The sequence below is a fragment of the Ammospiza nelsoni genome, chromosome 7 (genome assembly GCF_027579445.1).
Source record: "Ammospiza nelsoni isolate bAmmNel1 chromosome 7, bAmmNel1.pri, whole genome shotgun sequence".
Classification (NCBI taxonomy): Eukaryota; Metazoa; Chordata; class Aves; order Passeriformes; family Passerellidae; genus Ammospiza; species Ammospiza nelsoni.
In genome coordinates, this window is record NC_080639.1 from 13,680,879 (window position 1) to 13,708,257 (window position 27,379).

Consider the following 27,379-nt stretch of genomic DNA (forward strand, 5'->3'; position numbering starts at 1 on the left):
ATGAACAGAGAACAAAAACAAAGCAAAACAAACAAAAAAATTTCAAAGTTGATCTCCTTTTAAAAACTGTTCCAGACTCAGATTTGTTTTGGACAAAGTCAAGGACTATGTTTGAAAATCATTAACACAGCTTTCAGTTCTACTCTCCCAAGCTATAAGAACACAGTGAACACTCAGAGCAGACAATGGTGTGTTTGAAGGCTCCACTGCACTGAGTTCAAAGTACCTTGAGGCTCAGTCGTGTGAGCTGCCTCCCACAACCACAGCAATCTCCCATACTGAGACAAGCTTGAGTAGAGCCCACTGAACTCAGTGAAACCGCCAGACAAGAACTGCCAAAAGTTCACAACCTGATTTATCAATTTCCCAGTCCCAGTGAGCAGTCCTTTTTCAGCAAACCTGGCTACCCATATCCTGGCACTGCCCAGAATTATCTGCAATTCTGCACAGCTGCAGGGAAGTGACTGTAGAGGTGAGGCTTGGGCTAAAAAAGGAGACCTGTCCAGCATTTGAGTGTTAGCTCTAGCTGCAAGAAGATGCTCAGATTTTGACACAAGAACTCCAGGTAGCACACAAAGGAAACAATCACATCCATGGTATTTTAACTCCCTGCTATACTTTGTGCCTTTTTAGAATGATGGGTCAATGACAAACATTTTCCTTCTAGGCGGTTCACTCATTTTTACAGTGGTGTTCATGGTAAGTTTGACAGCTTTATCTTTTCTCAGCTACTTACAGCTGCAACTCAATTACTTTGAAGTCAACTTGGATTTGGTTGCAATGAAGTGCAGACATCAGTGACTAGGCTTAGCATGTCACCTGCATTTGTTATCTTGCAGTAGACAATTTAATCAATTATAGTTTTTTGTCTAGGCACCAGTACAAGACAAAAACGCTGATCAGCATTTCACGGGGTTGTTTCTTCACTGCTAGCAGGCCATTTAACATCTGATAGACCATATAAAAAGGTCTTCCCAGGGGCTTAGAGTGTTTGGGCTGTTCTTTTTATAGTGCAGAAGGTCATTAATGAGCAAGCAAAAGCAGTGTGGAAATAGCTAGACCAGTCTTGTTGAGTTAATAAGAAACTGTCATTCTGCTTCAGTACCTTCTCATTAAGCCTAGCAGTGCTCACGTCTAAGGAGACTGATGGTACAAATCTATTTTAATGCTCAATTTAATTCCTCAAGACTTGAATCAAAGAAAGTTTACGACTCCCTTTTTTCCCTTGGCTTTATCTGTTCAGCAATTTCTGAGAAAAAAAACCACATTATTTTCTTTTACAAATGCAGCTCAGAAGCTGAAATTCATATTTTGAAAAAGAGCCGGATGTACCTTGACTTTTCTGAACAGAAGAACAGGCACCACAAAACAAATTTTGTCCTCTTGTTCTCATAAAAGTCTATAAAGATAGACACCATATTATCATCCCATGCATATTTTTACACAGTAGAGTCTTAAAATAGCTTAGTTGTTGGATTTAAGTGTCACACAAATTAAAATCTCCATTGCTTAAATAGGATCAAGGAACAGATACCACCTATAATTGAGTAAGAAGATCTCATCATGCAATGACAACAATAAAATCAGAAAGCCACTTCTTGCTAAGAACAACAAAAGCTTTATTAACTCCTTAACTGCTCTCCTATGCCCCACTTAATTTAGGTGCTCGGACTAGAATCTTAACTGCATCCACCGGCCTTTGTTGTTACCTCTGCAGAGAATCAGCTACCTGCTGTTCAGAGCTTTTGTTGCCAGATCCATTTTCTCTTAAACAGCTTTCACTGCTGTGATAACTATTCCAAGGAACTGACTTAACAGAAGCTCAGCATCACCCAGATGCCAGGAAAATGCTGCTCAAATGCTTAAAATTATGCACAAATGATTCATGTGCAGAGGTGTCCCTCAGCCTGGCCATACAGCTCAGTTAAGTGACAATGTGGGGTAACACATAATATCCTTGCTGTCCAGCTGCTGATGCTTGGTCACTGCGGGCTCTGTTTCTACCATCACCTCAGATGAGGCACAGAAAGCCATGCTGGCACCAATGCAGCATTTGGTAACTTTGGCCTAGCTTTAGGCATATGGATGTCCAAGAGAAGAGGGAAGGAACAGATTAGAGAGAAGTTCATCAAAGGAAATTGATGGAAAAGAATCACATGTTCCCTTTTGTACTCTACATGCACAAAACTTTCATGTGTGTATCAGGCCAGAACTGCTAACACTGAGCAGGGTGAGTTCTCTCCTGCTGTTTTGAACACTAAAGAAAACAGTCCAGTGCATTAGTGAGGGAGTTTCACTCTCTTATCTGTTATTCTCCAGCATTTGTTAGCTGAAGCTCTTAACTCTCCTGGCTACCCATTGCTCACACCAGGGAAGTTCCTAAAGCACACCTTTTCACACAGCATGGGTTTCATCTCATAGTTGATTTCTCCTTTCTGAACTCCACACATACAGAATTTCTTGTTAGTAAGCCTGTAAGGACTGTACATCCCAGCTCTGAAAACTCCCTCTAGGGCTGTTTCCACAGAACTCATTTTTATGTTAGTTTCTTTTGCTTTTCTTCTCCTTACAACAACCTTCCAAGAAGTCCCTGGATCTTTCAAGGCAAAGCACCACTTCCTGCAGTGCAGATACTGTGGTAAGGACCTGAAGTTGCTGAAGATTTGAAGCCTCAAATCATGAAGGTCATAGGAAGGTGAAAAGTATCTAAAAGACTTAAAAAGAGGTGAGAAAGATAAGGTGCATCCCAACACACCAAAATATTGCAGGATCCCAGTAATGTAAATAAACAGTTTTTACTATAGGCCATACTGGTTTTGTGGGATGCTTTAGAAACCCACCGATCTGAGATAACTTCAGAGAACTCTCCCATTACTGTAATTCCGTGAGCGTTTCCCGTTATTCACTGTTGCAGATTCAGAGCAAGACAACTACAGACTTTTTCCCTTCCAACTACACATTTGCCAGAGGAGCACTGGTGATTTCCTCAGTACTAGAACTCTTGAAGGTAGTGCAGCTCCCAGGAAGAGGAAAAAGGATTATGTTAGTCAAATCTATAGTACATACCCCCCACTACCTCAAAGCAGATTCAGGCCAGTGTTAGAATCATACCAAGCATTGTCACAATCCATTCTGCACCGTGTCAAGGCACAGTGGTGACAGCATGAGACCACAGAAGCAGCAGCATGGCTGGTAGAACTGACAGTAACTACCAAAAAAAGACTTGATCTGCATTTTTCCTAGTGAGGAAGATTGGGACAGCAAGGCAGCAGAAGTATATAGCCCCTAAGAACAATAAGACCTAAACATCCAGAGCAGCAAGCATACATGCTGTTATTGTTCCTGATACTTTCTGAAGCTGCTCAGCTCTGTGAAAAAGTAATTTACATACTTCCTACAATATGAAATGATAAGAAATAAAATGCAAAATATTAGTGAGAAATATAAAAATATTAGCGAGAATTCACACAAGGCTTAAGAGCTTCTGAAGGATCAAACAAATGTGAACAAAACCAACATTGTCTCAGGAAGTTTCTTTTTTGTGTTGTGGTTGTCATTGGAAAAAAATACTCATCTTTAAAGTCTTCTCTCCATTTTGGTATTTTTATTACATAGCCTGCATGAAATAGGTTAGGCTTTTCTTAGCATATATTGTTGACCCTGGGTACCTGAAATTGTTCTCCTGAAGTCAGAACTCCATACATAAAGAAGAAACTCTGTTAAGCAATACGTAATTTCCTTGCTCTTGCCTTTGCACTTTAACCTTTAGTGACAATCATAAGATATGTCAGCAAAATGCTGTTTTTCGTGCTGCCATCACTGCTTCTTTCCAGCTGTCTCATCAGGGCCAGCCTCAGGTTGTACAGGGCTCTCTCTATGTGCCAGTATCACACACAAGCTGATACCTGACTCCTTCCTCAATTATCACTGAGTCCATAAAATCAGCCAGCATGGAGGAACTATGCAGGCGTTGCCTCCTTTCTGGAGACAAAGATACTGGAGTTTTTCTCCCTCAGGCAAGAAATAAGAAGTGTGAGATGTGATTTGTGATGAAATTCAGAACCACACTAAACTTGCCTGGTTTCAGATTTCATTACCCCCACAGTAGAAGGGTTTGGCAAAGTAAGAAATTCTGCCAATTAAGAACACATAACATCAAGAATTCAGGAAGCTTCCAGCATGCAGCAAGATGAGAAGTTTCAGCTTTGGTCAAGCTTTCTGTTGAGATTTGTTCGGGCTTTCAATTCTTACAGGGTTTTGCTTCTGGACCATGAAGCTGTCAAGAAACTACACATACCCCAACAAAAGTAAATAGACCCATTTCAGCTTTGCAAATAGTCCTGGGCAACAGAACAGCTGGGAATGCTGTGTTCCTTGCAATATGCCAAAAAGGACTGGTGCACAGTCACAAGGAACAGTCAGAAGCTCAGAGCAGGGTGATAGCAACTGGCCCACCTAAGGATGCACACTTTCAACATTGCTAACTGACAATTTAAAGAAGAACAGTTCATAGTTCATGTTGTTGTGCTGAATTTGAACCCCAGCACATTTGACATCAGTTCCAAGACTCATAACTACATACTTGGAATTCATGTCTTTCTTTCTCTGCCCTTTCCTGACCAATATCCCATGGCACATGAGATTGCCCCCACAGTATAAATTCTTTTGAGACAAGCTCTGCACATACCTTGGGGTAACTTATTAAAGCCTACACACTACAGGAAGTATAAAAACAGTGAGGCATGGATCTGGGCCTTTAATGTTGGGTGATCCCTGTGCCAATTTGTCCAGATATTGTGGGGAGGGGGAGCAAGTTTTTAGAAAGTGAAGATCCTTCTCTACAAGAATTATCTCCTTTGAAATCCACGTGAGCTTTTAGAGTCACACTGTTCAGCGTTGTGCCCTGCCAGCAAGTTGTATCATGTATGCAGCTTTCCACACATCCTTGAAACAATGGCTCTCTCTGCTGGTGCCTTGACATCCTGTACCACAGGCCAGCTCTGAGGGGAAAAGCACTGAATATCCCCAAGCAGAATGGCTTCCTTTTCTCAGGAAAAATCCTGCTCCTTCCTCTCCAGGACTGAAGTTCATTCTTTTAACACAGGTTTCCCATGTAGTGCCCTTAAAATATATATTGAGAGAACAATCTTTTACTGCTAAATAATTGCTTATTTCTACAGTTTACTTTACTCTTGTACTTTCAGATAAACCTAGCAAGAAAACTGGGGCTTCATCAGGAAGAGACGGAGATTGCTGTTTACCTGCAAGGGCTTACAGATGTGCAAAACACATTGAGAGGTTAAGGCCGGAGTAAAACAAAACCTCAGGATTTTTCTGCACCTTCCTAAGCTTTTTCTTAAGTAGAATCAAGTCTAAATTTTGATTGTTCATTTTATTGTTACTCTCTCTGATCTTTCAGTTTTTTTAGATACGGGATATAGAGCTTGAATCTGAAACAACAGTTGAGATCTCCCAGTCATCAGGAAATGCAGGAAACATTCAGAATAAAAACAAGTAACTCTGAAAAGCACTAAACAGAGAGAAGGAAAGAAAATACCCAATTGACAGCAACTTTGATCTTGTAAATCCCTATGGCAGCAAAACTTCCTGCCCCTTCCCCTGCAATGTCTTTGACTATATTACTGTTAAAAACTGGTTTCAATCATGGTTCAGACACCAATGGCAATATATTAAGGGCTGTCTGGCTTGTGGTACAGATTCTGTCTGCTTTGTACCATCAGGATAAAGTTAAGGTGGCAAAACAATCACTCACTTGCAGAAATTGTACACAGTCGACTCTCAAGTGATGTATGTGTGCACAGAAGTGCAGATACTACTGATTAATGGTAGAACAGCACTGTTCCTTACACACCCTCCCAAGGCCCTGCAGCCCTGAAAAAGCACAGCTGGAGGAGCAGAGGACAAGCTCTGTCTCAAAGCACACTGTGAGATGCCATCCCTTCTCCCTCAGCTGTTGGTCTAACCAGTTAGGGGTAAAGGGGACCAGGAGGTCTCAGTGCACAGTACACAGCTTCCCTGGTACACTGAGAACAGGTAGCAGCCAAAACAAAGACCAGCAACTCCCCAAGGGCAAACAGCAGTTCCCCACACAAATCAGTGGACATTGGTTTAACTCTCACATAAATCCTTAACTGTAATGTATACAGGAGAACAGTTGCCTTTATTTTTTCCTCAGCAATTCTGCATCACTGGGAGAGATTTAGATAAAACCACAACACTTGGGTCCTATTTATGATTTGTTTTCACACTTACCTGCACTACAAAAAAAACCCAACATAAATATAAAAATATTGACAGAAAGATCAGATTTACCTCTAGACTGAAATGTTTGTTCCCTGAAAGAACAATCACCACAGTATCTCCAGCATTCCAGTTTTCCCTGGCTCAGGCCATCTTGCCTCCAAGAGCCACCCCAGCCAGCACCTCCCACACTGCAGCAGGCAGGAGCAGAGGGGCTGTGGAGATGAGAAAGGGTGCTTGCAGGGACATGTGCTGAAGAAACTCCCATGAAATGAGTATAAAAACAGAGAACAAAGACTTACCCAGTGTGTCCTTCCTTCCTGGCTGTGGCTACTGCAGCCCGGCAACTCTGCCACCACCATCCACCGTGCAAAATGGCTGCTGCCTCCTCAGGGCACCTGTGGCGACCATGAAGGGACAGCCGGACTCCCTCCCCTCACGGGTGCCTTTGCAGCCACACTGAGGGACAACCGGGCTCCCCTCACAGGTGCTGTCCCACCTACACTGAGGGACAGCCAGGCTCCCTCTCCCCACAAGTCTTCTCCCAGCCACACTGAGGGACAGCCAGGCTCCCCTCACAGGTGCCTTTGCAGCCACACTGAGGGATAGCTGGACTCCCCTCACAGGCGCTGTCCCAGCCACACCGAGGTACAGCCAGGCTCCCCTCACAGGTGTCTTTGCAGCCACACTGAGGGACAGCCAGGCTCCCCTCACAGGTGCTGTCCCAGCCACACTAAGGGACAGCCAGACTCTCTCTCCCCTCACAGGCGCTGTCCCAGCTCCCTCAGCACATCCTCACCCCTCGAGGCTCCCGCTCAGAGGGGCAGCAGGGGCTCAGTCCCGGGACAGGGCACTGAGGGCCGCCATTCCCCAGCTCCCTCTCTCGGCTGATCCCACAGCCTCACAGCCGGCATGGCTTCACACAACACCTGGCCCTAGGGCTGCCCCATGCCAGAAAGAGCTCCCCAGCTGCCCCAGCTCATTTTTCACCCTAAGCACAGGTGTAGCCAAGCTCAGGTAACTCCAACTCTCTTTTACTCTCACTAGCAAGAGGATTTGTGTTTTTTTTCATGTACTTCAGCATCACTCACACAGGCAGATATGGCATTTCCCTCACACCAGGTATCCATGGCTCTTTGCTCACCTGCCCCAATTTCATGCTCCCCTGCCAATTGGCCAAGGCAGAGGTGCTGGGAAGAGCTGTGGGAGGGAGCCTGGGAGCATGAAGAGCCCTCAGCCCACCCATCCCACTGCCCACTGAGTCCAGACCCCCAAAACCTGCAATTCCAGGACTGTAAATACCCAAGATCAGACTCACAAAAAACCTGGAGCCCAGAAGCACTCCCCAGTGCCTTCTTTAAAAGAGACACCACACAGCAAAGTAAAGCAGCTGTTCAGGTATGCATCTTAAATCTCTAAATCTCCTGGAAAAGTTTTCCTCAGCCCTAGTTTAGAACTGCAGAAATACTGGCTGTCAATAGCACTCGCATTTCACCATTGTGATCCTCCAGCTGACCACTCAGCTAACAGAGATTTATGCTTTTTTAGACCTTACCTGTTTCCTCAGTGTCCTCTTTTCTGGGGCTGGAGGAAACCCCTGTACCTGCCCCCTCCCTTGCTACAACTTCAAAAACATGAAAAAAAATACAGGAAGAAATATAAAGTATGCAGAGGTTCAAGAATACAGCTTAAGTAACAATATTTTGGGACAATAAATACTAGCAAATTAGCATAAGAGTTATCAGGTATCACAAAGGCAAGTATCTACTGGAAGAAAAAATAATATATTAAAAAAATATATAAAACATTTACTATATAGTGAAAACAGGCACCATTGGTCACAGTGACTGGAAAACTCCCACAGAGTCAAAACAACTTTAATAAGTACTTAAAGCATATATCTTTCAGAAATTTTAAATCTCTGTTAATAACAGATAAATAATAATTTACAGAATATAATTAATAATGCACTTAAAGTTTATATTCTTGTTCAGATTCTTCCTGAAAAATGCCAAGAAGAGAAATATTCACAGGAAAGAGAACAAAAAAAGGCAGAAAGGCAATGTCAGAAGTGAAGAGGAAGAAGGAACAATAACAGAAATGGAGAAGAGCAGTAGGAACAAATGGAAAAAGTGAAGGTAGATCTGGAAAAGGAACAAGAGAGGAGCACAGAGGACTTGTGGTTAGTCAGGATAATGTTCTCATTGAGAAGGGAACATTTGAATGGAATGAGGACAGAGCTACTGTTGTCTTTGCTTTCCGTTTGCAAGCCAGGAACATGTATCTACACCTAAGGATGTTTCAGCATGAAAAAACATAGACAACAACAAAGCATCTTCTAACATTACAGAAGACTAACAACAGAGCGTGAAGAAGCCAGCAAACTGCTTCAGCACTCCCGGGCAAATTCCGAACTCTCAAACACGCGCATAGATAAAGTTCCATCTTTTAGCAGCATATTAGATTTTTCTTAAGTTTAGTATTGCATGTATGTCTTCTAAATTAACTTTAAAAAAAATATTTTAATCCATTTGTCATTACTCTGAATTCTGACTTTTCAAAGTCTTTGTTGATAATGAAAAAAATCACTATCAACAGTGAATCAAAGGCATTAAACAAATTTAGGTTTTCAACCTACTGTACCTAGCTTACAGTGAGTTCATGAAGATGATATTCCACACTTTCCATACAACACTAAACCCACTACTGAGTGTTTTGCCTGACAAAAACCTCAGGACGTGATTATAAAGATCTTGTAGCAATGTAGGTTATTCCTTAATGATATAAGTATATTCCATTTTTTTAAAAATTAATATATATATATAAAAAGGCATTAAGAGCACTTTTGTTCTCTACCTCTGCTGACATAGCTTTAGGAAAAAGTCCAAAACCAAACGCAACAAACACTTGAGGCAAAGCTCTGGGAAACCGATCAGTATCAGAAACAAGCTCTGGTGCAGTATAATTATCACATTTCTAATCACCTTTTGAAACGTTCTGCTCCCACAAACAGCGCATTTGACACCATCTCGTCCTTCGCGTCCCTCGGGTAATTTGTCATTGGAACGGCATTTCCCGGGAACAACAGCGACCTCCTCGGGTGGCCTCGCGGAGCTGCAGCCTACCTGGAAACGCCCGAAGGCACCGCAGCGCGTTCCCGGGACAACAGGCATCCCCGAGAACGCCAGCAGGAGAAGCAGCATGTTTTAACCACATGTCTGAAAAGAAAGGCTTAAAAACTTATATACTTTTAAATTTAATTAGTGTCATGCCCCGCCTAACTTTAATTCAGGAAAAGCAAATAGGCATTCAAGTGAAACTGCTGGACTGAGAACACCAAGATGGCTGGAAAATACCTTGAACCACATTCAGTGAGGTGGAAGACCTTTAGTTTTATTTTTCTTAACTTCCCATTCCCAAAATATGGAGAATATTCCTTTGCTTCATGAACCTCCTTGATTTTCTTTGATGCTCCCTACTCTCAGTGCGAATCCTCCTGCAAAAATAGCCCATTTTACTGTCATTCTGTTTACATTTAAATGTCAGCCAAGGCTTTCCATTGCCTCATTTGTTGCATAGCTCGGGTTCTTGTTCTGAGTTTGTGACCTTGTTACACTAAGATGCATTTCAGTGTTTTTCTGCCAGCTCTTATTTTCCTAACTGTTCCTATGTACTCCTCCATCCCTTTTCTCCAAATCTTTGTTCCATGTTAGCCACATACCCATATCCTGTAATCCTCATAGCCTTCTCAAAAGCACATGTGAAAAATGCAACACAGGTTTTTGCCCCTTTACAAATAGCATCAAGGAAAGTAGAGAGTAATTTTAAAAAATATTTCTGAACCAACCAGATATATGCTACACGACACTAATCAGCACCTATTCTCCCTTTACTCTCAGTTCTCTCCCCTCACTTTGGCAATCTGCTGAGCTCCTCTGGCTAGGATCTGCTCTTCTGGCAAGAATGCTCAGCAAACCCAAGGTTGCTATAGCAATTAATAATCATTTATATTTTAGTTTACAGAAACAGAAACTAGAGGAGTGGAGGTGCCATGAGGAGGAGGTGGCAGCAAAGAAGTCACAATTAGGGAAAACAGCACAAGAACATATTTGGCAGCAGCAGGATTACCACAGGAATCTTCTGCAGTTCCAGAAGAAGCAACAGCTAGAGGAACAGGGAGCAGCAGATGGTCTCTAGAAAGACTGATGCTTACTTTAGCAGTAGATGGTTCATTAGAATGGAGGATTTCTGGTAAAGACTTGGCCTGTGTATCTATCTGCCTGAAATTCCTGTGACACTACATCCCAAACTTGCAGTACCTAAGCTGCTTCTCTGTTAAACAGATATGGTAACAATAGCCCTCCATGCCACAGTCCCTGCAGCCTGAAAAAAGAGAAATTCCACAGCCTATCCACGCTGCAGTGTGCAAGATTCCTGGCAATTACTACATTCATGCTACATCTGATTGTTTTGTCTCTCGAAGCCCAACTCCCAGCATCTACAGTTAAAAAAAAAAAAAGATATTCTAACAAACAGCTGCAGAGAAAGGCTTGAACAAAACTCCAGTTACAATTTAAGAAAAACTCGTGTGAGACAGTATTAAATGCTTGTAATGTCAGTATTGTAACAGTATTTTTTTAATCTGTAACTCATAGTTATTTTCTAAATAGAAAGCATGTAAACAACCAATAGTTGTTGGTGATGTTTCTAAGAGGGACAAAAATGCAGACAAAAAGAAGGGGCAATGTGGTTAGAGGAAGTGTGCCAGCAGCTGGTTGACATGGCAATAGAAAACCTGGAATTCAAAGGAAAAAACTGAGAAATTGCAACATATAAGGCTGAGGAGCAAATGAAGAAAGAGGAAGATGCTAGACTACCTCTAGAGGAAGCCAAAACACAAGCACAGCTTTTAAATTTAATCAGGTATGTAGCTATTAAGCAAAAAGTTATTTTTTTTCCTCAGTTATATCAATGCATCTCTATACCTAGCACCAGCCTATAGAAAAATAGCTCTGTAGTAGGAGTTCCATCAGTGTAGTTAACACTGGAGAGCACCACTGGTACCTCAGGAGTTAAACTGCCATCAATTCCAGCCCCAAGGTACAATACTCTTCTTTTACTATTTAACCAGTTTTTCAGTATTTCTCCAAATTGCACCAGCAATTGACATCCACCTGTCTTCTAAAATCATTTTAGTGTTTATAACATATTACAGAAAGAAACCCAACTGCATTTCCCTGAACATCTGAAGTTATGGTTACCTTTACACAATCAATCAGAGCAGTCTCCAGAGCTACAACTTCCTGCAGCACCTCCGAACACAGGAGCTGGGAGGCTGGATAGTACACATTAAAACACTGCAAATTGTGAAACGGGCCAATTTATGAGCCACCGGGCACTGCCAGGGACAAGAGGCCGAGCAAGAACTACAGCTGAGCAGCAGTTGGCACCTACCACTTGCTCTACTCTTAGTGCTGTGACAGGAGGACAAGCTGGCCCACAAGGAGGTATTCTGAACCTTGCTCAAAGACAACTCCCAGGGGAAGCCCAGGCTCCTGCCCAGCCTCAGTGCTACAGAAGGCACACGTACACTGTGGCAGAGTCAAAGGAAGTGCTGGTGCACCAGCAATGAGCTCACCAAGCATGTACATGTCAAGTCAATGCACTGGCTTTCTAATCGCAGAAGGAATTCTGTCTCATATTAACTCCCTTTGGAGGCAAAGAACAAACCTGAACCACCCCAGCAGCCCAAGGAACATGATCAATGGAAGCTACCAGACAGGAACACACTCAACACATCCTTCCATCCATGAGTGTTTTCTCACGTTCACCTGTTTGAAAAGCTAGGCCTGAAACAAGAATGAAAGAGTAAATGCCTGGTGCTAGGAATGTGTCACTGCAGAGTTCTTGCAGCTGCACTCAAATTCAAGGATCCAGTCTGGCTCAAGAGAAACCTTTTGGCACAGCTGCTACTCACTCACATATTTTCCTAGACTGCAGCACTGGTCTGTGTTGACATCACAACAACAGGAAGTAAAAGCATTAATGTTTGGTCAGCCAATAGAAATTAATCCAGACAGACCTGAGGTGCCAAATAGATTCTTTGGTCCATTTTGTGTTAAGAGACAAAACAATGATATCACCAGGTTACAAAAAGGTATGACTTCAGGAGGAATTCTCCAAAACAGCAAGTTGCAATAAACATGCTACTGTAAGAAGCAACTAGATTTCAGATTCAGCAATAAAAAGACTATGAAGATTACAGAGAAACTGTAGCAAAGTGTTTTGTGGGTTTGTTTTTTTTTTTTTTTTTTTTTTTGCTTCCCTGATATTTTCTAGCAAAGTGTAACACTTGTAGATTCAATTCATATTGCAGTTCCTGTAGAGTTTCCTGTGGAGAAGCGTTTTGAGTTTTTGCAGTCTCTAAACTGGAGCTGAACTTCGTTAGATATGCATTAAGTACTGGTTCTAAAGCAAACCAAAACCAGTCTAAACATCCAGCACAATTCCTACTGGTCTCTGTAGAGTGCTTCAGAGGTTGATTTTCTCATTTAAGGAAACTTACCTGAACAGCAATAATTCAAGCGTGCACACAGAAGATGTACAGCACAGATCAACATAAATATTTTAATACTGTATTCTTAAATAATATCCATTTAAATTATGAAAAGCTAAAAACTACAGTAAACAACTGTAGCAGTTCTAAAACAATACATGGCTAGTCAAAATTCATGGCAGAATTTGTGTCTTAGCATTATCTAACATTAACTGAAGTCTAAATCCTGCCAACATTTATGCATTTAACTTAAAAACATCCTAATTTTATCAAACTGGTGATCATGCAGACATGTTTATACTGAGAATACACAAATCCTCCAGGCACAGCAGCTTTGAGAAAAGCTGTTAAGACTGATGGTTTTGTAAAGTTCCTTTCAATAAAGCTTTTATACATCACCATAGTGAAAACTAAATATATTGTCACAATTCAAAAGAAAGTATTAGCTTCCACCTTCTGTTCCATTAACTGACTCAGTGAAGAGGGTTTTGTTCTCTCAACACTTTTTTAAAGGAGTTAAAACCAACCTATTTCTAATATACAAGTAAGCAAAGACAAAAAGTGCAAGAGGAAAGATTTTCTGGTTTTCTCCAACATATGAAAACCAACCTTATTCCCAGTTACAGCATTGGAAACTGTAAGTACTTTAAAACTTCCACTCTAGACCATGTTTTTAAAAAGAAATTCTTTGAAAAGGACTAGGCCTTTCAAAAAGAAAAGAAAAAAAGTCCAGCTTCTTGACTTCAAAACTCAGGTTGGTTTTACTTTAAAATTCAGATTTCAACCTGTAATTCCAAAGAATTAACTTCTTTAAAAAGGGCACTAGTGGATCTGCAGCACATGTATCTCCTCAATTTGCACAGAGTTCTCAATATTAATCTTTGAGGCAGGGGACAGTTTTCCCCTTATAATTGTTCTATCAAGCTCTATCAGCAAAGGCATGACTTTAGACCAGCAGCTCTATTGAGGCTCTTTGAGGCTTCACAACCAGCCTGAGAAAGAGGTCAAATCAGTCTCTCACTGGTTCCACATGCACTCACTAAAGAGATGTATTTTAGGACAAAGTTACAGAACAAAAAGCAATCTTCACCTTGAGCTTCATCCTACTGAAGCTGCATTTTGCAGAAAACCCTCCTCCACAGTCTCAAGAGAACCAAATGCAGTGCTTCAGCTAGAAAGCTGATATAAATGAGCATATAAAAACTGATTTGGAAGAGGAAAGTGAACAGCTAGAAGCAAAGATAGTCAGGGCAGCCACTTGAGTACTAGCATCAAACCCCAGGGATGTGGATTCAGTTCTCAGCTCTGCTTTCAGCTTCCACAGTGACCCCAGTAGCCACACTTCAGTTCCTAGTTTGCAGAAGAGAGATAATAGGAACTTGCCTACAAAGAAGAGCATTATACCCATTTTAATTTAAAAGATGATCTGGTAATAGTCACGAGGCTGTTTTATTTCTGCTATTCTGAAGCAAATGTATTTAGAATTTTAAAAAAGCAATAGGAGGTAGATGCAGAAAAGCTGTGTCATTCTACATCATCATAGCAATCTCTCTTTCCTTAAGAACTGAATTACATAAAATACTTTAAGAAAACCCCATATTCTGACATTTCGTAAACAAAAATTTTAATCTTTAAAAAATTGCTTAGTGCAACTATGCATACAAAATTACTAAATCAGGAACAGGACAACCACAAGCATGAAAGAAAATGCACTCTAGCTTTACAGCAAATGCCATTTAAAAAAAAAAGTACTTAAAACCTGCTATTTTATCCAAGTATGCCAGCATGTGCTTGTAATTGAAGCTGGCATTTATATGGAACTTGATTTACCAAAGAAGTCCTATTCACCTGAGAAAGAGGTGAAGCAGAGAGAGTAGTGAAATCTTCTCTTCACACTACTCTGCTCATTATCTCCCACCTCAGCTTTCATATCGAGTAACAAGTTCTCCAACTGACCATTTATAACCTGCAGGCAGCTGGAACATGTAGACCCTGATAAATGATGCCCAATGAACTGCCATGACACTTCCATGTCATCAACCATAGATTATTTAATGGTACCATATCATATGAAATGTAGACATTAAAAGCCATCTTTATTTACTTCCAAGTTGCATTTTCAGTTTAAATTCTGTGCATGAAGTGAAGATTTACGTAACTGTACGTGAATAGTCTCTTCCAAGAAAAGAAACAGCTAGTAGTCTCTAAGAGTCACCTGAAAAACAAGCAGATCAAGTATTTTATGAGGGCAAGTAGGAAAAAAAAATATTTATGAGGTATATTTACAGAGTACAGTTTTTTTCTGGCTTCAACTTATAGTCACAGGAAAAGCATACCCTAATTAGAACTTCTAATGGTTTTGCTCATTTCCAATCATTTGAAAAGAAAATGCAAGTTGTTTATAAAATTGGTTTTCTTGTTTATTTTAAATGAAGCTGGTACAGACAATGTCCATTCAAAACCCACGTCCCAGGCCAAAAGGTACAAACAAGCGTGTCAAAGTAACACCAGTTGGCTGCTGTGAACATTCCTGCATGGATACCTGCGCGCACTAATTGCTATATGAGGTTAAAATGCTTCTGGGCTCTTCTGGTAATATTTAAAAATCATTAGGGTTTTCAATTTCACGTCTTCAGCAAAGCCATCTCTGGAGCAAGGAACAGATGACAACAGTTCTAGCTTTTCCATTTCCAACTCGTCGATCTTCCTCATTGGGCCATCAGCATAATTTAAGCAAAATAGCTCTGAGTTATGGATACACAACTTCTCCACAGTTTAGTTCTCTGAAAAACTTCATCTCGCACTGAAAGTTATAGTCCAGGAGTGAGACAGTCACACATCAAAACTTCAGGGCAGATATGGAAGTCATTAAGAACACTCGCCCACCTGGCAGATCTTACAGCCTCCGTGCCTGAAATGCACGAACCCAGTGAACATACAAATGCATGTGAGTACATGTATTCCTAAAGGGGAGGGCAGAAGGGAAGAGGGGAGCAAGGTTGCAGCTGGATCACAGAAGTTCAGCACAATGAAAACAGAAACAATAGTGTATAATGAGCACGAGAATTCAAAATACCAGACGCTTGAAAGTAAACTCCCAGAGATGGGGTGCCAGTTTCAGTGTTGAACACCACATTACAAAAGAACTATTATTTAAAAATAAAAAAGGATTAAGGGGGAAGAAAATCAGAAGGATCTAAACTGTTGAGTGACCCCCCGTCTGTTCCTGATAAACTTCAATCACATCTTCCTCCTCCATCCCCAGCTGTGAGAACAGAGAAAAAAAACAGCAAATAATTATTAATAACAATTGTATAAATCTGTGTGATGAAATCAGAGCAGGTCCTAGACAAATTATACAATGCTTTGTTCCTCTGTCCCATCATAATTCATCAAAGGGGTGAAGGAAGTTTCAGTCTCCATCTCACTAGACAATATTCAAATTTTTGGGCATTTTTCTCCACACTTAGGTATTTGAGTCAAAACAAAAGCGTTACAGCAAAGACCCACTTGTGGAGCAGTCCACATCAGCCTGGAAGTTGCTGGCTTTACCCTTTTCCAAGCCCCTTGTTTAGGGGGAACAAGGACATCACCAACATCACAATGAAAGCATCAGCTGTGGAGCCACATAAATTACATCTATAGTGCACTACTAGCTCACAGTGCAGCTTAACACCTACACCTTGCAACTCAAAGCCTGTTTACAACTATTCTCTCAGAGAGAGCAACTAGTTCAACTTCATAGTCAACAAGTTTGTTTGATATTTCCAGAAGGTCATTATTATGGGTTTCTTCCTGCTTTTTTGTAACAACTGGTGGAAGTCACTGGACAGAAGTAACTGTTTTCTGTTTATTTACACTTTGATCTACTAAATGTGAACTCAATACGTATTTATTCCAAAGTCATACTGAAGTTCAAGTTCAACAATGGGAAGATTCCCTTTGTGTTTTTCCCCCCCAGCAAGCAGTGACTACACCCTCCTTTCTGGGGCACTACACATGGAGGTCCAAGCAGGCTCTTTCTAAACTGCCTATCTGCTGTACTAAAAGATCCTAGTTAAAGAAATGCAGTCAAACCATATTTCTAGGAAGAAACTCACCTCCTTGGGGGTATGATTATCAGTAATCCTCTGACCCTCGAAGAGAAACCTGAGTGAATTCATTGGAACACCCTAAAAAAAGAAACACACATATAAGGAAAAAGCCCAACTTACTGAATCTTGTATGGGTTTGCAAGAAAAAAACATTTTAAATCAAAACAACACAAAGTCATAAAAGAGTGTTAGTTCCTGTTACACAGCGAGCTCAGATATTCTGTTGCATTCAAATAGACTACCAAGAAGTGACTCAAAAAGTATGATAGTGCCAAAATGGGTTTGTTCCAGAGTCTCACTGGAGGTGTAGCTAAACAACCTGGACATTTCCTTAGCTTTTTTAACTTGTCTTTATTTATTAATTAAGTACTGACTATGCCCTCTCTCCCAAGATATGTTTACACAAGTATTTTTCTCAACAGTGCATCAGCCTTATTTAAGGATCCTAAGACAACAGGAGAAACATGATATTTACTTCATGAACTCCTACCCTTGCTTTCCCAATCTTCTATGGCTACAGGAAGGAATCACAACCTTTACCATTATCAATTCTGCAAATGCTCAGCACTAGGAACAAGAAAGAGCAGAGCTGAGGGGAAGAAAAACAAACAGCATTCAAACAAAGTGAAACAAACATCCCAAAGGTAAACAGAGTTAAAGTATGTCTATTGCACAAGGTGCCCATGTTCTGGCAGAACGTCATACTTCACATCAATAGATAAGGCAAACACCTCATCATCTTTTCCTTCTCTTACAGGTTATGAGGAAAAAAAGCTTATGTGGAATACGACACAATTTTATCACTTAGCTCTCAAATACCGCTTGCAACTAGGGAGAAAATTGTCTCAGGTAAGGACAGATCTTCACACTGTTTCAACAATCCCTTTGCCCAATGGGGAAGAAATGTTCATAGTCCCTTTACCAGAGAAAGGCTACTTGACACCAAAAACTGCACGGACTGCTGCAAAGGAAATCACAGACCCTCCAGAATTCAGCTCAGGAGATAAGAGTTGTGTTTACTCAAACAATTATTTCTTTCTTTAAGAAAGAATTCCACACATGCATGTTCCTTAGTCAGTAAGAATGCTGCATTAATTATTTCCAAGATGATTTAAAAAAAAACAAAACAGGTTCTTTAAATGAATCATAATTTTAACCATTTGGATTATGCTACAAATGTATCTGGTGTTTGATCTTTTCTTTCCTCCTACACCAGAAAGGCAGCAAAAAATAACGTTTCATGAAAGAACACTTCAATGACAGGTTCAACTTGTCTCAAAGTATTAGGAAAAAGCCCCCAAAGTATTATTACTTATGATTATATCTCCTGAAGTGAACTCCAACACACTTATCCAAGAAAAGGCCACACAAGGCATCTATCCCCAAAGCTGAGGGCAAACTAGGCCAGGGCTTCTGGAAATAGCAGCTGTGAATCCACAGTATCTGCCACAGAATCTGGAAGTGAAGAGATGCTTTTGGTCTGTAACAATTGTTACTATTTACCAACATACACAATTAATATTGCAGATTTCTTTAACTTAGAGTATAACTTCACAATTGTCTTACACAGGAGCACTTTTACTTATTAAAAGAAACAAGGAGATCCACTATGTTTGCACCATCAGATACCTCCAAAGTCTTTATTTGAAAGCACAGTGGGTTTTTATTTTCTTTTTAAAGAATGTCAATGTTTCACAAACCTGTCTTTGACAATATGATTCTTTGAGTTTCTTGAGGTGTGTTGTCATTTTCACCTTGAAGTGAATTTCACTGCTGTCCTAAGGACAGAAAAGAAAAAAATTTACTCTCCTTGTAGTAACTGCTAACTTCATCTATTTTATTTTTAAACATTTCATTAAGAAAAAAAATAAATTATAAACTTACATGAAATATGGAATGTGATTTAACTATCACCATGCATACCTTGGTGCATCATGATGTGAACCTCCAGGATGATTTATCAGTCAACTAAATTTGCTGTGTACTTCCACAGGAAGCGCTTTTTAAAAAAACAGATGGCATCGTAGCCTTAGGCTCAACATGGAGCTTTTGGATTTCAAGTTACTAAAACCCATCCATGGTTCAGTCTGTGCTGCCATCTTTACCCAGATGATATACTTATGAAATATAAACATACATATGCAGGGATTTCTGCTCTAAGATTCTAAAGAGACAAGTTAAAGCTTGCACTTCAAAATATATACGAAACCTCGTTCAATTAAGAGTAATTACCTAGAACTTAGGATACAGGCAGACTTGGCAACAGGAGACTAACCTAAGGAGAACTCACAGATCTTATTATTCTGTAGTCCTTCCCACTAGCCCTAAGATGCAAGTAGCTGCAACTGTCAAAATGGCTACAGATAAAACAGACTGCAAGAGGTTCTGTGCAAAAAGCATGTGGGCCACTTCCAGTTTTTCAATGCGTTCTTGTAACTGCTGATTAGGCCAGCAAGAGGTAAGGCAGTTTCTCTGTCAGTCCTACTTGACTTGAAAGTCATCTGCCTCCACCCAACTGCAGCAAACACTACATCTCCAACAATCCTAGCTGTCATCTGAGCTAGGGGCTCTTTGCACAGAAGATGCCAACATTCTCAACATTCACATACCAATGCAGCCACAATTCAGACTTCTAATCCACCATTCATCTAGTTGCTACATCTACCAACAGGGCAGCCAACAATCCTTTTCCCATCCCTGAAAAATAAAGCTGATCTCATGCCTAGGATACTACACAAACTTTGAGGACCTGAATTTATCAAGTTTGCCACTTATTTCATTCATACCCTTGGATAAATTAATCCCTCAATGAATAAAAAAACATACCAGAGTACACTAATACACATTTCTGGAAAATGCAACTGGAAGTAGTTTATGGCAGAGGAGGATCCACACTGAAGAGCTGAAAGCATTTGGTCATTTCTACCATGCAAGAAGTCACACCTACATCAAATGTCAACAAGCAATTATGTAAAAAACTCACCTGCCCAATGACTTTGAGTTTAATGTACTCCCCTTCTTTCTTATCTCCTAAGTCCTCAGCTGAAGGTTTTGCTTCCTGCAAGAAATACATAAAAAAACCTGATCAGTTAACACTTTATTATTTTCACTGGACAGTATGGCAGCTCTCATCTTCTATTGTGTGAAATCAGACTACTCAAGGTGTCTTCTTTCCTTCCCTGTATGTGTGTGCACAAAAATAACAGCAACATAGTATTATGAAAGGTTGTCTGTCTACCTGTGAGAAGTTCAATCAATGAGAGAAAAGAAACACCATGAAGAACATAAGAAATGAGAGACAAACCATTTGGAAATAGATGACATACAAAAAGAAGTATGATTTTATACCTCTAACTCCTGGACAACCAACAGCAAAAACCCACAGGAAGCATACTAAGAGTACTACGAGGCTCTGCTATTTGATAGAAAAAAGGAACATCATGATGAGAGTAAACAGAAAGTAATTGTAACACCCTATCAACTTAAAGAGAGTGAAACATGCAAACATTTTTCAACCCACTGCATCAAAGGTACTCCTTATTTTCAAAAGGCTGGCCAGCTAGCTTCTTTTCTATGACAAAAAAAAGAACAAGTTTGTCTTAAGACCACAATACCTCAAAGTTTAAAAAGGTGCAGGTCCAAGCACTACAGTGTTTTGATATCTTTCCAGGGTAAGAACTAACTGTACAGACAAGTTTGATATAACAGCTTGAGCACTAAAGCTCATCAAAAGGGTTTAAGTGTTATACGCTCTAAGACATTAATTAAGGACATCAGACTTTTCATGTCACCAGTTGATAGATGAAACAAGGGAGAAATCAGGTGTTATTAACCCCATTCCTTGCCTGTCACTACATATCCTGCACCAGGCCTTTAGCTATGTTCCTCTGCAGGACAAAGGGATTTACACAGACATCAGATCTAGAGGGTGCTCCATGAAGAATTGTTCCCAAGTAATCATAACCACAGGTACCCTGCTGATCATGTTGGAAATCATCCTTTTCTAATAAACAAAACATGTACAGGTGTCTACCACAGGCTCCCATCCCAAAAGAGATTTTTTGCAAAATGTACAGAAATATCCTTTATATGGTTGGGCTTGAAATTTAGGATCGAGTGCCAAAAACACACAAAATAATAACCTTCTCTATTAAGTCCATCCAGATAGGTCTCTACTTCCAGATTAAAACATTTTTAAGTTTTTTCCCCCTGCTCCCTAAAGAAGTTAAACACACACTACTTCTTTGAACATTAAAAGATCAGGGAAGGGCACAGGGCAAGTCAGCAAACACCCTTCCCAGCTGTACCAGTCTCAATCTGGAGTAAAGAAAGAGAGGAAGTGTTCTTTCTATCAGTTTGACTCACTGCCTCAACCCAGATCAATTCAGTTTCCACAATGGAAAGAAGTATGAGCCAGAGACTCCACCTGGTTTGAATACCTTTTATTTTTTTAATACCCATCCAGGCACAACCTAAACAGCAAGGACTGATTCATCACCCTTCAAGCTCAAATCCAAAAACTCAACCCAGGCTTTCAAAAGGCCTGACATACACAGACCTTCAAGCAAGTCACTTGAGAAGCATGAAAGGAGTTCTTCACAGGTAACACAGTCAGATCACCTGTGCTCCATAAAGTTTTCCCTAACACATTTGGACTCTAAGCTTCTGGGACTAGTTGCAGGAATAGAAACACACTGGTATTCACTCCTGACCAGAAAGAAAAACAAGAAGCTGCTACTTGTTCTGATAACTTGCACAGCTGTTTCAATGCAGCACTACTAACTTCTAGGAATCAGACCAAGATTCAGATCTCTACTGATCTGGTTTGTAGCTTCAAAACTAGCTCCTGTTTCACTATTACTGAAAGAACCTCTGCATGACATCTCAGGTCAGTCACTGTCTAAATTTACTTTACAAATGGCATGACAGCATATTATCCCAGCAGTAGAGGTATTTGTAGTAGTTATATAGTTCTGTACATTGTAACAGATCTACCTACTCAGGCCTCCAAGCCCAATCATCCTGTACAAGGTATTACTAATGATCATTGCTGCTATGACAGTGCCTCTGGCCAATATGAGTGATAAAACTATGATTCATATTTGATTTCTACCCTCAGGGAAAGAGGGCTCTGGTATTAAAAACAAATAGGGAAAGCACCAAACAGTAGAATAAGCAGAGGGAATTGAAGTCTTCAAACCATAAAGATGAGGGGCTTGTTTCAAGCCCCACAAGCTCTCTCACCCACAAAATAAGAGGAAAGAAAGCTGTGGCTTCAGGAGAAGAGAAAAAAATATAAAATCAAATAATAGAAGTGCCAATAATCAAAACTTAAAATAGGAGAAAAATACCTTACACTAGGATACAAGACCCAGCAAGTCTGAAAATGCTCTCTGCAGTTTGTCAGTGAACTATACTGCCATTCAATGCCAAATGGTTAAGGCAACACAAAACCACTTAGGAATAAAGAAAGGAAGAGGACTGCAAAGTTGTTAAACTACTAGCATTCATTAACAAAATCCTGATCAGCAATTAGCAAGCAAGCCTCCAGACTTCTTGCCCTATGAAAAGAATGGGTGCTTTAGGGTACCTCCTGAAATAGGACATAAAAAAAGACCACCACACAAAGGGAACAGAAATACCACAACACTCCAAGTCCTAACTTTTCATTAGATGCCTGACATTTTAAAGGCTTCATTGCAGTTTTCCTAAAGAGCACAAAATAAGGCGACTAGCACTGTCCCACACTTATATAAGGACCCTAAAAAGCACGAAAAATTTCTTGGATGAAGCACACTGGTATTGCTATTGCAACTAACAAAACCAAAACACACACAAAACAAACATCATGAGGCAACATATCACAAGTTTCCTCCTCCAATCTGCAGAAGAGCTCAAACTTCAATGTCTAACCTTAAAAAAAACCAAACTCTATTCTCAGCATTTTCAAGAAAAATCATCAAAACCAAAATTACTAGAGGAACAGATGTACAACATACTTCCTAACAAAGCAAATACACTTACATTTTTTTACATACAAACTATAGCATTCTCTATAAGCAGTACATGAACAGATAACCTTTAGATTCAAATAACTCAAAAACGGCCTAAGACACTTGAAGGGAGGGGAAAACAATTTGTGTTTTGTTTCATTTTTGCTTAGATCCCACTAAGCAACCGTGTGGGTTTTTTTTGAAGTCTGCTCTTCTTTCCTACTTCTCATAAAAGTCAATTTCACACTGAAAACAAAGTAATCCCTTCTGTTACTGATGATAAATGATCCCCCTCTTGACTTAATTCCAGGGCCAAAAAGAATGATACTCTAAGCAACTCACAATTTTAGGTAATCCAGTTATTCTTGTAGGATTGATAAAGAGATGAATGAGATTTACAGTGCTGCATAACCTTACGTTATCCTTCCACTTAAGCATCTGTTTAACTCTTGTTGCACAGTCCCCCAGAAATGAATGACACGTCTAACAGTGTTTTGCTTATCTATTAAAAATAAACAGCAGGCTCCTTATTCACAGACCTTTAAAATACATAGCCACAACAGGTTATCACATACACGGAATTTTACATACTTCAAGGAGTCCCAAAGACAAAATACACATGTGTTTTAGCAGAACTTGCCTGGGGAAGGATTCACCTAACAAATGAAAGCTGCTGTTTGTTAAAACACGCCTTGGTTCACATATGCAGACAACTACAGAGCAGGTCACATGAACATCTGCCTACAAAATCTAGTTCAGAAATTGTCGGTGGGTTTGTTTGGCTTTTTTTAAAATGCAGTCACTTTCACGTATTTTGCTACAGAGACAACGCGTCCGCCTAGGAGGCGGCAATCGCTGCGCTCGCAGCTGCCCCTCTGGCAGGCACAGGCCGGAGGGGCAGCAGCAGCATTGTCAGCTGCATTGTGCCGGAAAGCCGGGGGCGGGGAGGCAGGCAGACCACCAGCGCACACGGCGCTGGCTCCTCTTCACCGCTCACACTGCACCGAGGCTGCTCCCCAAAGCACACACGGCATGCCCTAAGCTGAGCCTTGTCTCTGGGGACTTCTCATTTCCCGGCTGGCACCAGTACTACTCCTGACTTCACAGCACTACGAGAAACGTTTGTAGGTACTGACACTATCGCGACGGCTACGCTCCGGGAAAAGTCAAAGGTAGGAAACAGTGCCCTATGACGACAACACTAAAAAATAAAGCAAAACAGAATACCAATTAAAACCGGAACGCTGTTTTAACGTTCCAGCAGCAGGTCAGATAGCCTAAAGCAATAGTTGTAAGCAAAGCACTGTATACAAGCCAGGCCGAGCAACCCAGGAACTTGCGGTACAAGCAACTATTGAGGTCCCCGGCTCAGAAGACAGAAATGACGGGGGCATAACGAGAATATTACTTGGAGCGAAAGCAGGACAGAGCCCTGATAAAGGACGGGGTGTTTAATCCAGGCTAACAACGCTCAGCTGAGAAAGGAGGGGGAGAAAACCAGGCTTTCGCATTCCTAGGGCGAACAGAGGACCTGGCAAACCTAGCCTAACCCGCACAAAGCCCGCTCCGGGGGAAAACCATCCTACCACACACCCGGGAAATGGAAACGGAAAGAAAACAACAGTTGTGCAACACAGCTCATCCCTCGCTGCATTCCCGGGTTTCCAGGGCCGGGGCTGCCCCGGCGGCGATCCCGCTCCCTCCGGACGCCGCCCCGGCCCCCGAATATTCCCTCCTGGAGCCCGACCACGCTCCTCGAGAAACACCCCGAGGGAAGAGGGAAAAAGGATTAAAATACACGGGCAAAGAGGCCCGAATCTGGCCGAGGTCGGAGATGGGCATCCATACATACACACACACTCCCCTGGGGGAACGTTCCCCCGGCGCCCTCCGGGCGACCGCGACTCCGCTCGCCCCGGGCCGGGGCTGCCCCGCGGCGGCGGAGAGTGCGGGCGGGGGGGAGGGGGGCAGGCCGCTCCTCCCGCGCCCCCGGGGCCGCCGCGCCCACCGTGCCGTCCCCCCGCGGCCGGGACAGCCGCCCGTACCTGGTCAGACATGGCTCGGCCCCGTGTCGTGCGGCAGGCTCGGCTGGGCCGCTGCAGGCGCTCCGCTCCTTTCTCTGCCCGCAGCGCAAACACAGGGCCGCGGCACGGGCGGGATTTCCGGTGCGCCTGAGCTCACTTCCCTACCGGGCTCCGCCCGCCGCCGCGCCCGGACCTCGCTCGGAGCGGCACCGGCACCGGCTCCCACCCAGGCCGCGGCCGAGAGGCGCGATCGCCGTTGGAAGAAGCGACGGACGTTAAGGGCACCGTGGCGACCGGAGCAGCTGGGGAGAGGCCAGCGGATGGCACAACGATGCCGAAGGGGCTGCAGCATCTCTGCTCATGAGGAGAGACTGCGGGAGCTGGGCCTGTTCGGTCTGAGGAGATTGTGAGCGGATCGCATGGATGCACAGAAACACCTCAAAGGCGGGTGCCAAGAGATGGTGCCAGACACTTCTCAGTGGTGCTCAGTGACAGGACGAAGAGTAACGGCCATAAACTAAAGCATAATAAGCTCCACCTCAGCTTGAGAAAGAACTTACTTTCATTGAGGGTGGCAGAGCACTGGAACAGGCTGCCCAGGGAAGCCATGGAGTCTCTATATCTGGAGACATTCAAACCCCACCTGGACATGTTCCTGTGTCACCTGCTGCAGGTGACTCTGCCGTGGCAGGGGTTGGACTCGATGCTCTCCAGAGATCCCTTCCAACCCTGACAATTCCGTGAAGTCACATAACCCTTTCCACAACAGCAGATCTTGAAGCAAAAGTCACTTTCATTCTGCCTACCTCTGATATCTTGCTGAGGTTGTTACTAAGATGTCATAACAAAACTCACTTTTCTGTTGAGACACAGTGCATTTTTGTAAAGTCATTGCAACCATGCAAGCAATGGGATCTGCATGTATTAAGCAAATCTGCCCCCAGGCAGTTGCATTTGAAGAAATTTGCAAAGATACATCATTAAAACAGAACAGGTGCCCTGCTTTACATTGGCACAGCATGGCTATTCAGAGGTGTGCACAAAAACTAACATCTACCTTAAAGATTACATTTAGGTTGCAAGCTGTTTGGACTCTAGCATGGACTCCTAACATCCCCTCTCCAACTGCTCAGGCAACTCCTACATGGCATCTCTGCTGGCACAGGCATTAGCTCTAAGAAGCCAACAAGTAGAAAAAAACTCCACACATCAGAACCATAAAATAACATGAATTAAAATCAATGAACCAACAGAAATTTGCTCAATTGAAATAGGAGATTATTATCCTCATGCTACTAAACAGAGTTTTAACTTCATCAGCTACCTTTGGGAAAGGGCATTAGCTCTGGGCAGGGGGCATTCATTAACACCAACAGCTCCATGCTCTGTGCCATGTTCCCCTATAATAACACCAAACACCAAAGCGGCTGCACTCTGCCTGCATTTTTGCTTGTCACTGAATGCCAAGTTACAAACACAGCTACACCAAGAGGTGCACTTTTACCAGCCAGTGGAATAATCAGTATCTAGACTCATGGGAATTATTTTTGTTAAACAACTGTTAAAACAATTCAGAATTAACAAGGGAGGGAAAAATAAATAAAGAGAAACAAAACAAATGCTAAACAGAGCTACAGAATGAAGAAGATCATTTTTAGGCAAGGCCAAGCAGTTAGAAAAGCCAAATATGTTCATGCCATGCCAAGCTCACAGTAAGAGCTCATTATGAGCTTAATAACAAACACAAAGCACCAAAATAAGCCATGCAAGGGCTCCACAACAACACACAATACTAACAAAATGGAAAATGACAAATATTCTTTCCTGAACATTACTGCTTTTTATAAATTCTGCAGGGATTTTTTAAAACAGAGTCTTACTGTGCTAAGGCCAAAGTCTCAGACCGTGACACAAACCCAACTTGCTCAAGTAATCCCACAATAAAAGCTAACACTCACATGAGTCAGAATGGAGTTACCTATCCACATACCTAACCATAAAGAGTTAGAATGTGCTCATCAGCATACACACTAAATGTAGCTGTCTTGACTCCCTTCTTATTCCATCAGTTGTGGCTTCATTAGCTCTTCAGGACACAAGCCAGATTTGTACAGGATCTTCAAAGTTAATCTCCACTGAGCCTGTGAAAACTGTGGATGTACAGCAGTAAAGCCCCCACTTTTTTCTTTTTCAACTGCTCAATTCAACATAGAATACACTTAATCAGAAAACAACAAAAGCTGCTTTAAAAATACCACATGTACTTACATGAGTTTCTTCCCACAAAACCCTAAAGCAGCCTTGTATTTACACACACTGCTAATAGTACGTGCCCTGATAGCCTCACTGAAATCTCAGGTGTTTTATAATGTCTCTTATTTCCCTATCTGCACTTAATCTCTGTCACCTGAAGCCAATAAAGTTCACCTCCACTGATGGATTTCTCCCAAG

General features: G+C 41.7%; 1 protein-coding gene across 1 annotated transcript; it reads right to left on the reverse strand.

Moving 5' to 3' along the window:
• Positions 1 to 15,212: 15,212 nt before the first annotated feature.
• On the reverse strand, positions 15,213 to 25,064 carry SUMO1 (small ubiquitin like modifier 1). The gene is made up of 5 exons (XM_059475915.1): positions 24,950 to 25,064; positions 19,895 to 19,969; positions 18,612 to 18,689; positions 16,918 to 16,989; positions 15,213 to 16,082 (listed from the first exon to the last, which is right to left on the reverse strand). Exons 1-5 carry the CDS (start codon positions 24,959 to 24,961, stop codon positions 16,014 to 16,016), a joined length of 306 nt encoding a protein of 101 aa, XP_059331898.1. The 5' UTR covers positions 24,962 to 25,064; the 3' UTR covers positions 15,213 to 16,013.
• Between the last annotated feature and the right edge of the window lie 2,315 nt (positions 25,065 to 27,379).

What these genes read in the sequence shown, in the direction of transcription:
- SUMO1 (XM_059475915.1), bottom strand. An exon ending in AACTCAAAGTCATTGGGCAG is followed by an intron (nt 18,690 to 19,894) that starts GTGAGTTTTTTA and finishes TTCTGTCCTTAG; the next exon opens with GACAGCAGTGAAATTCACTT. An exon ending in AATCATATTGTCAAAGACAG is followed by an intron (nt 16,990 to 18,611) that starts GTTTGTGAAACA and finishes TTCTTTTTTTAG; the next exon opens with GGTGTTCCAATGAATTCACT.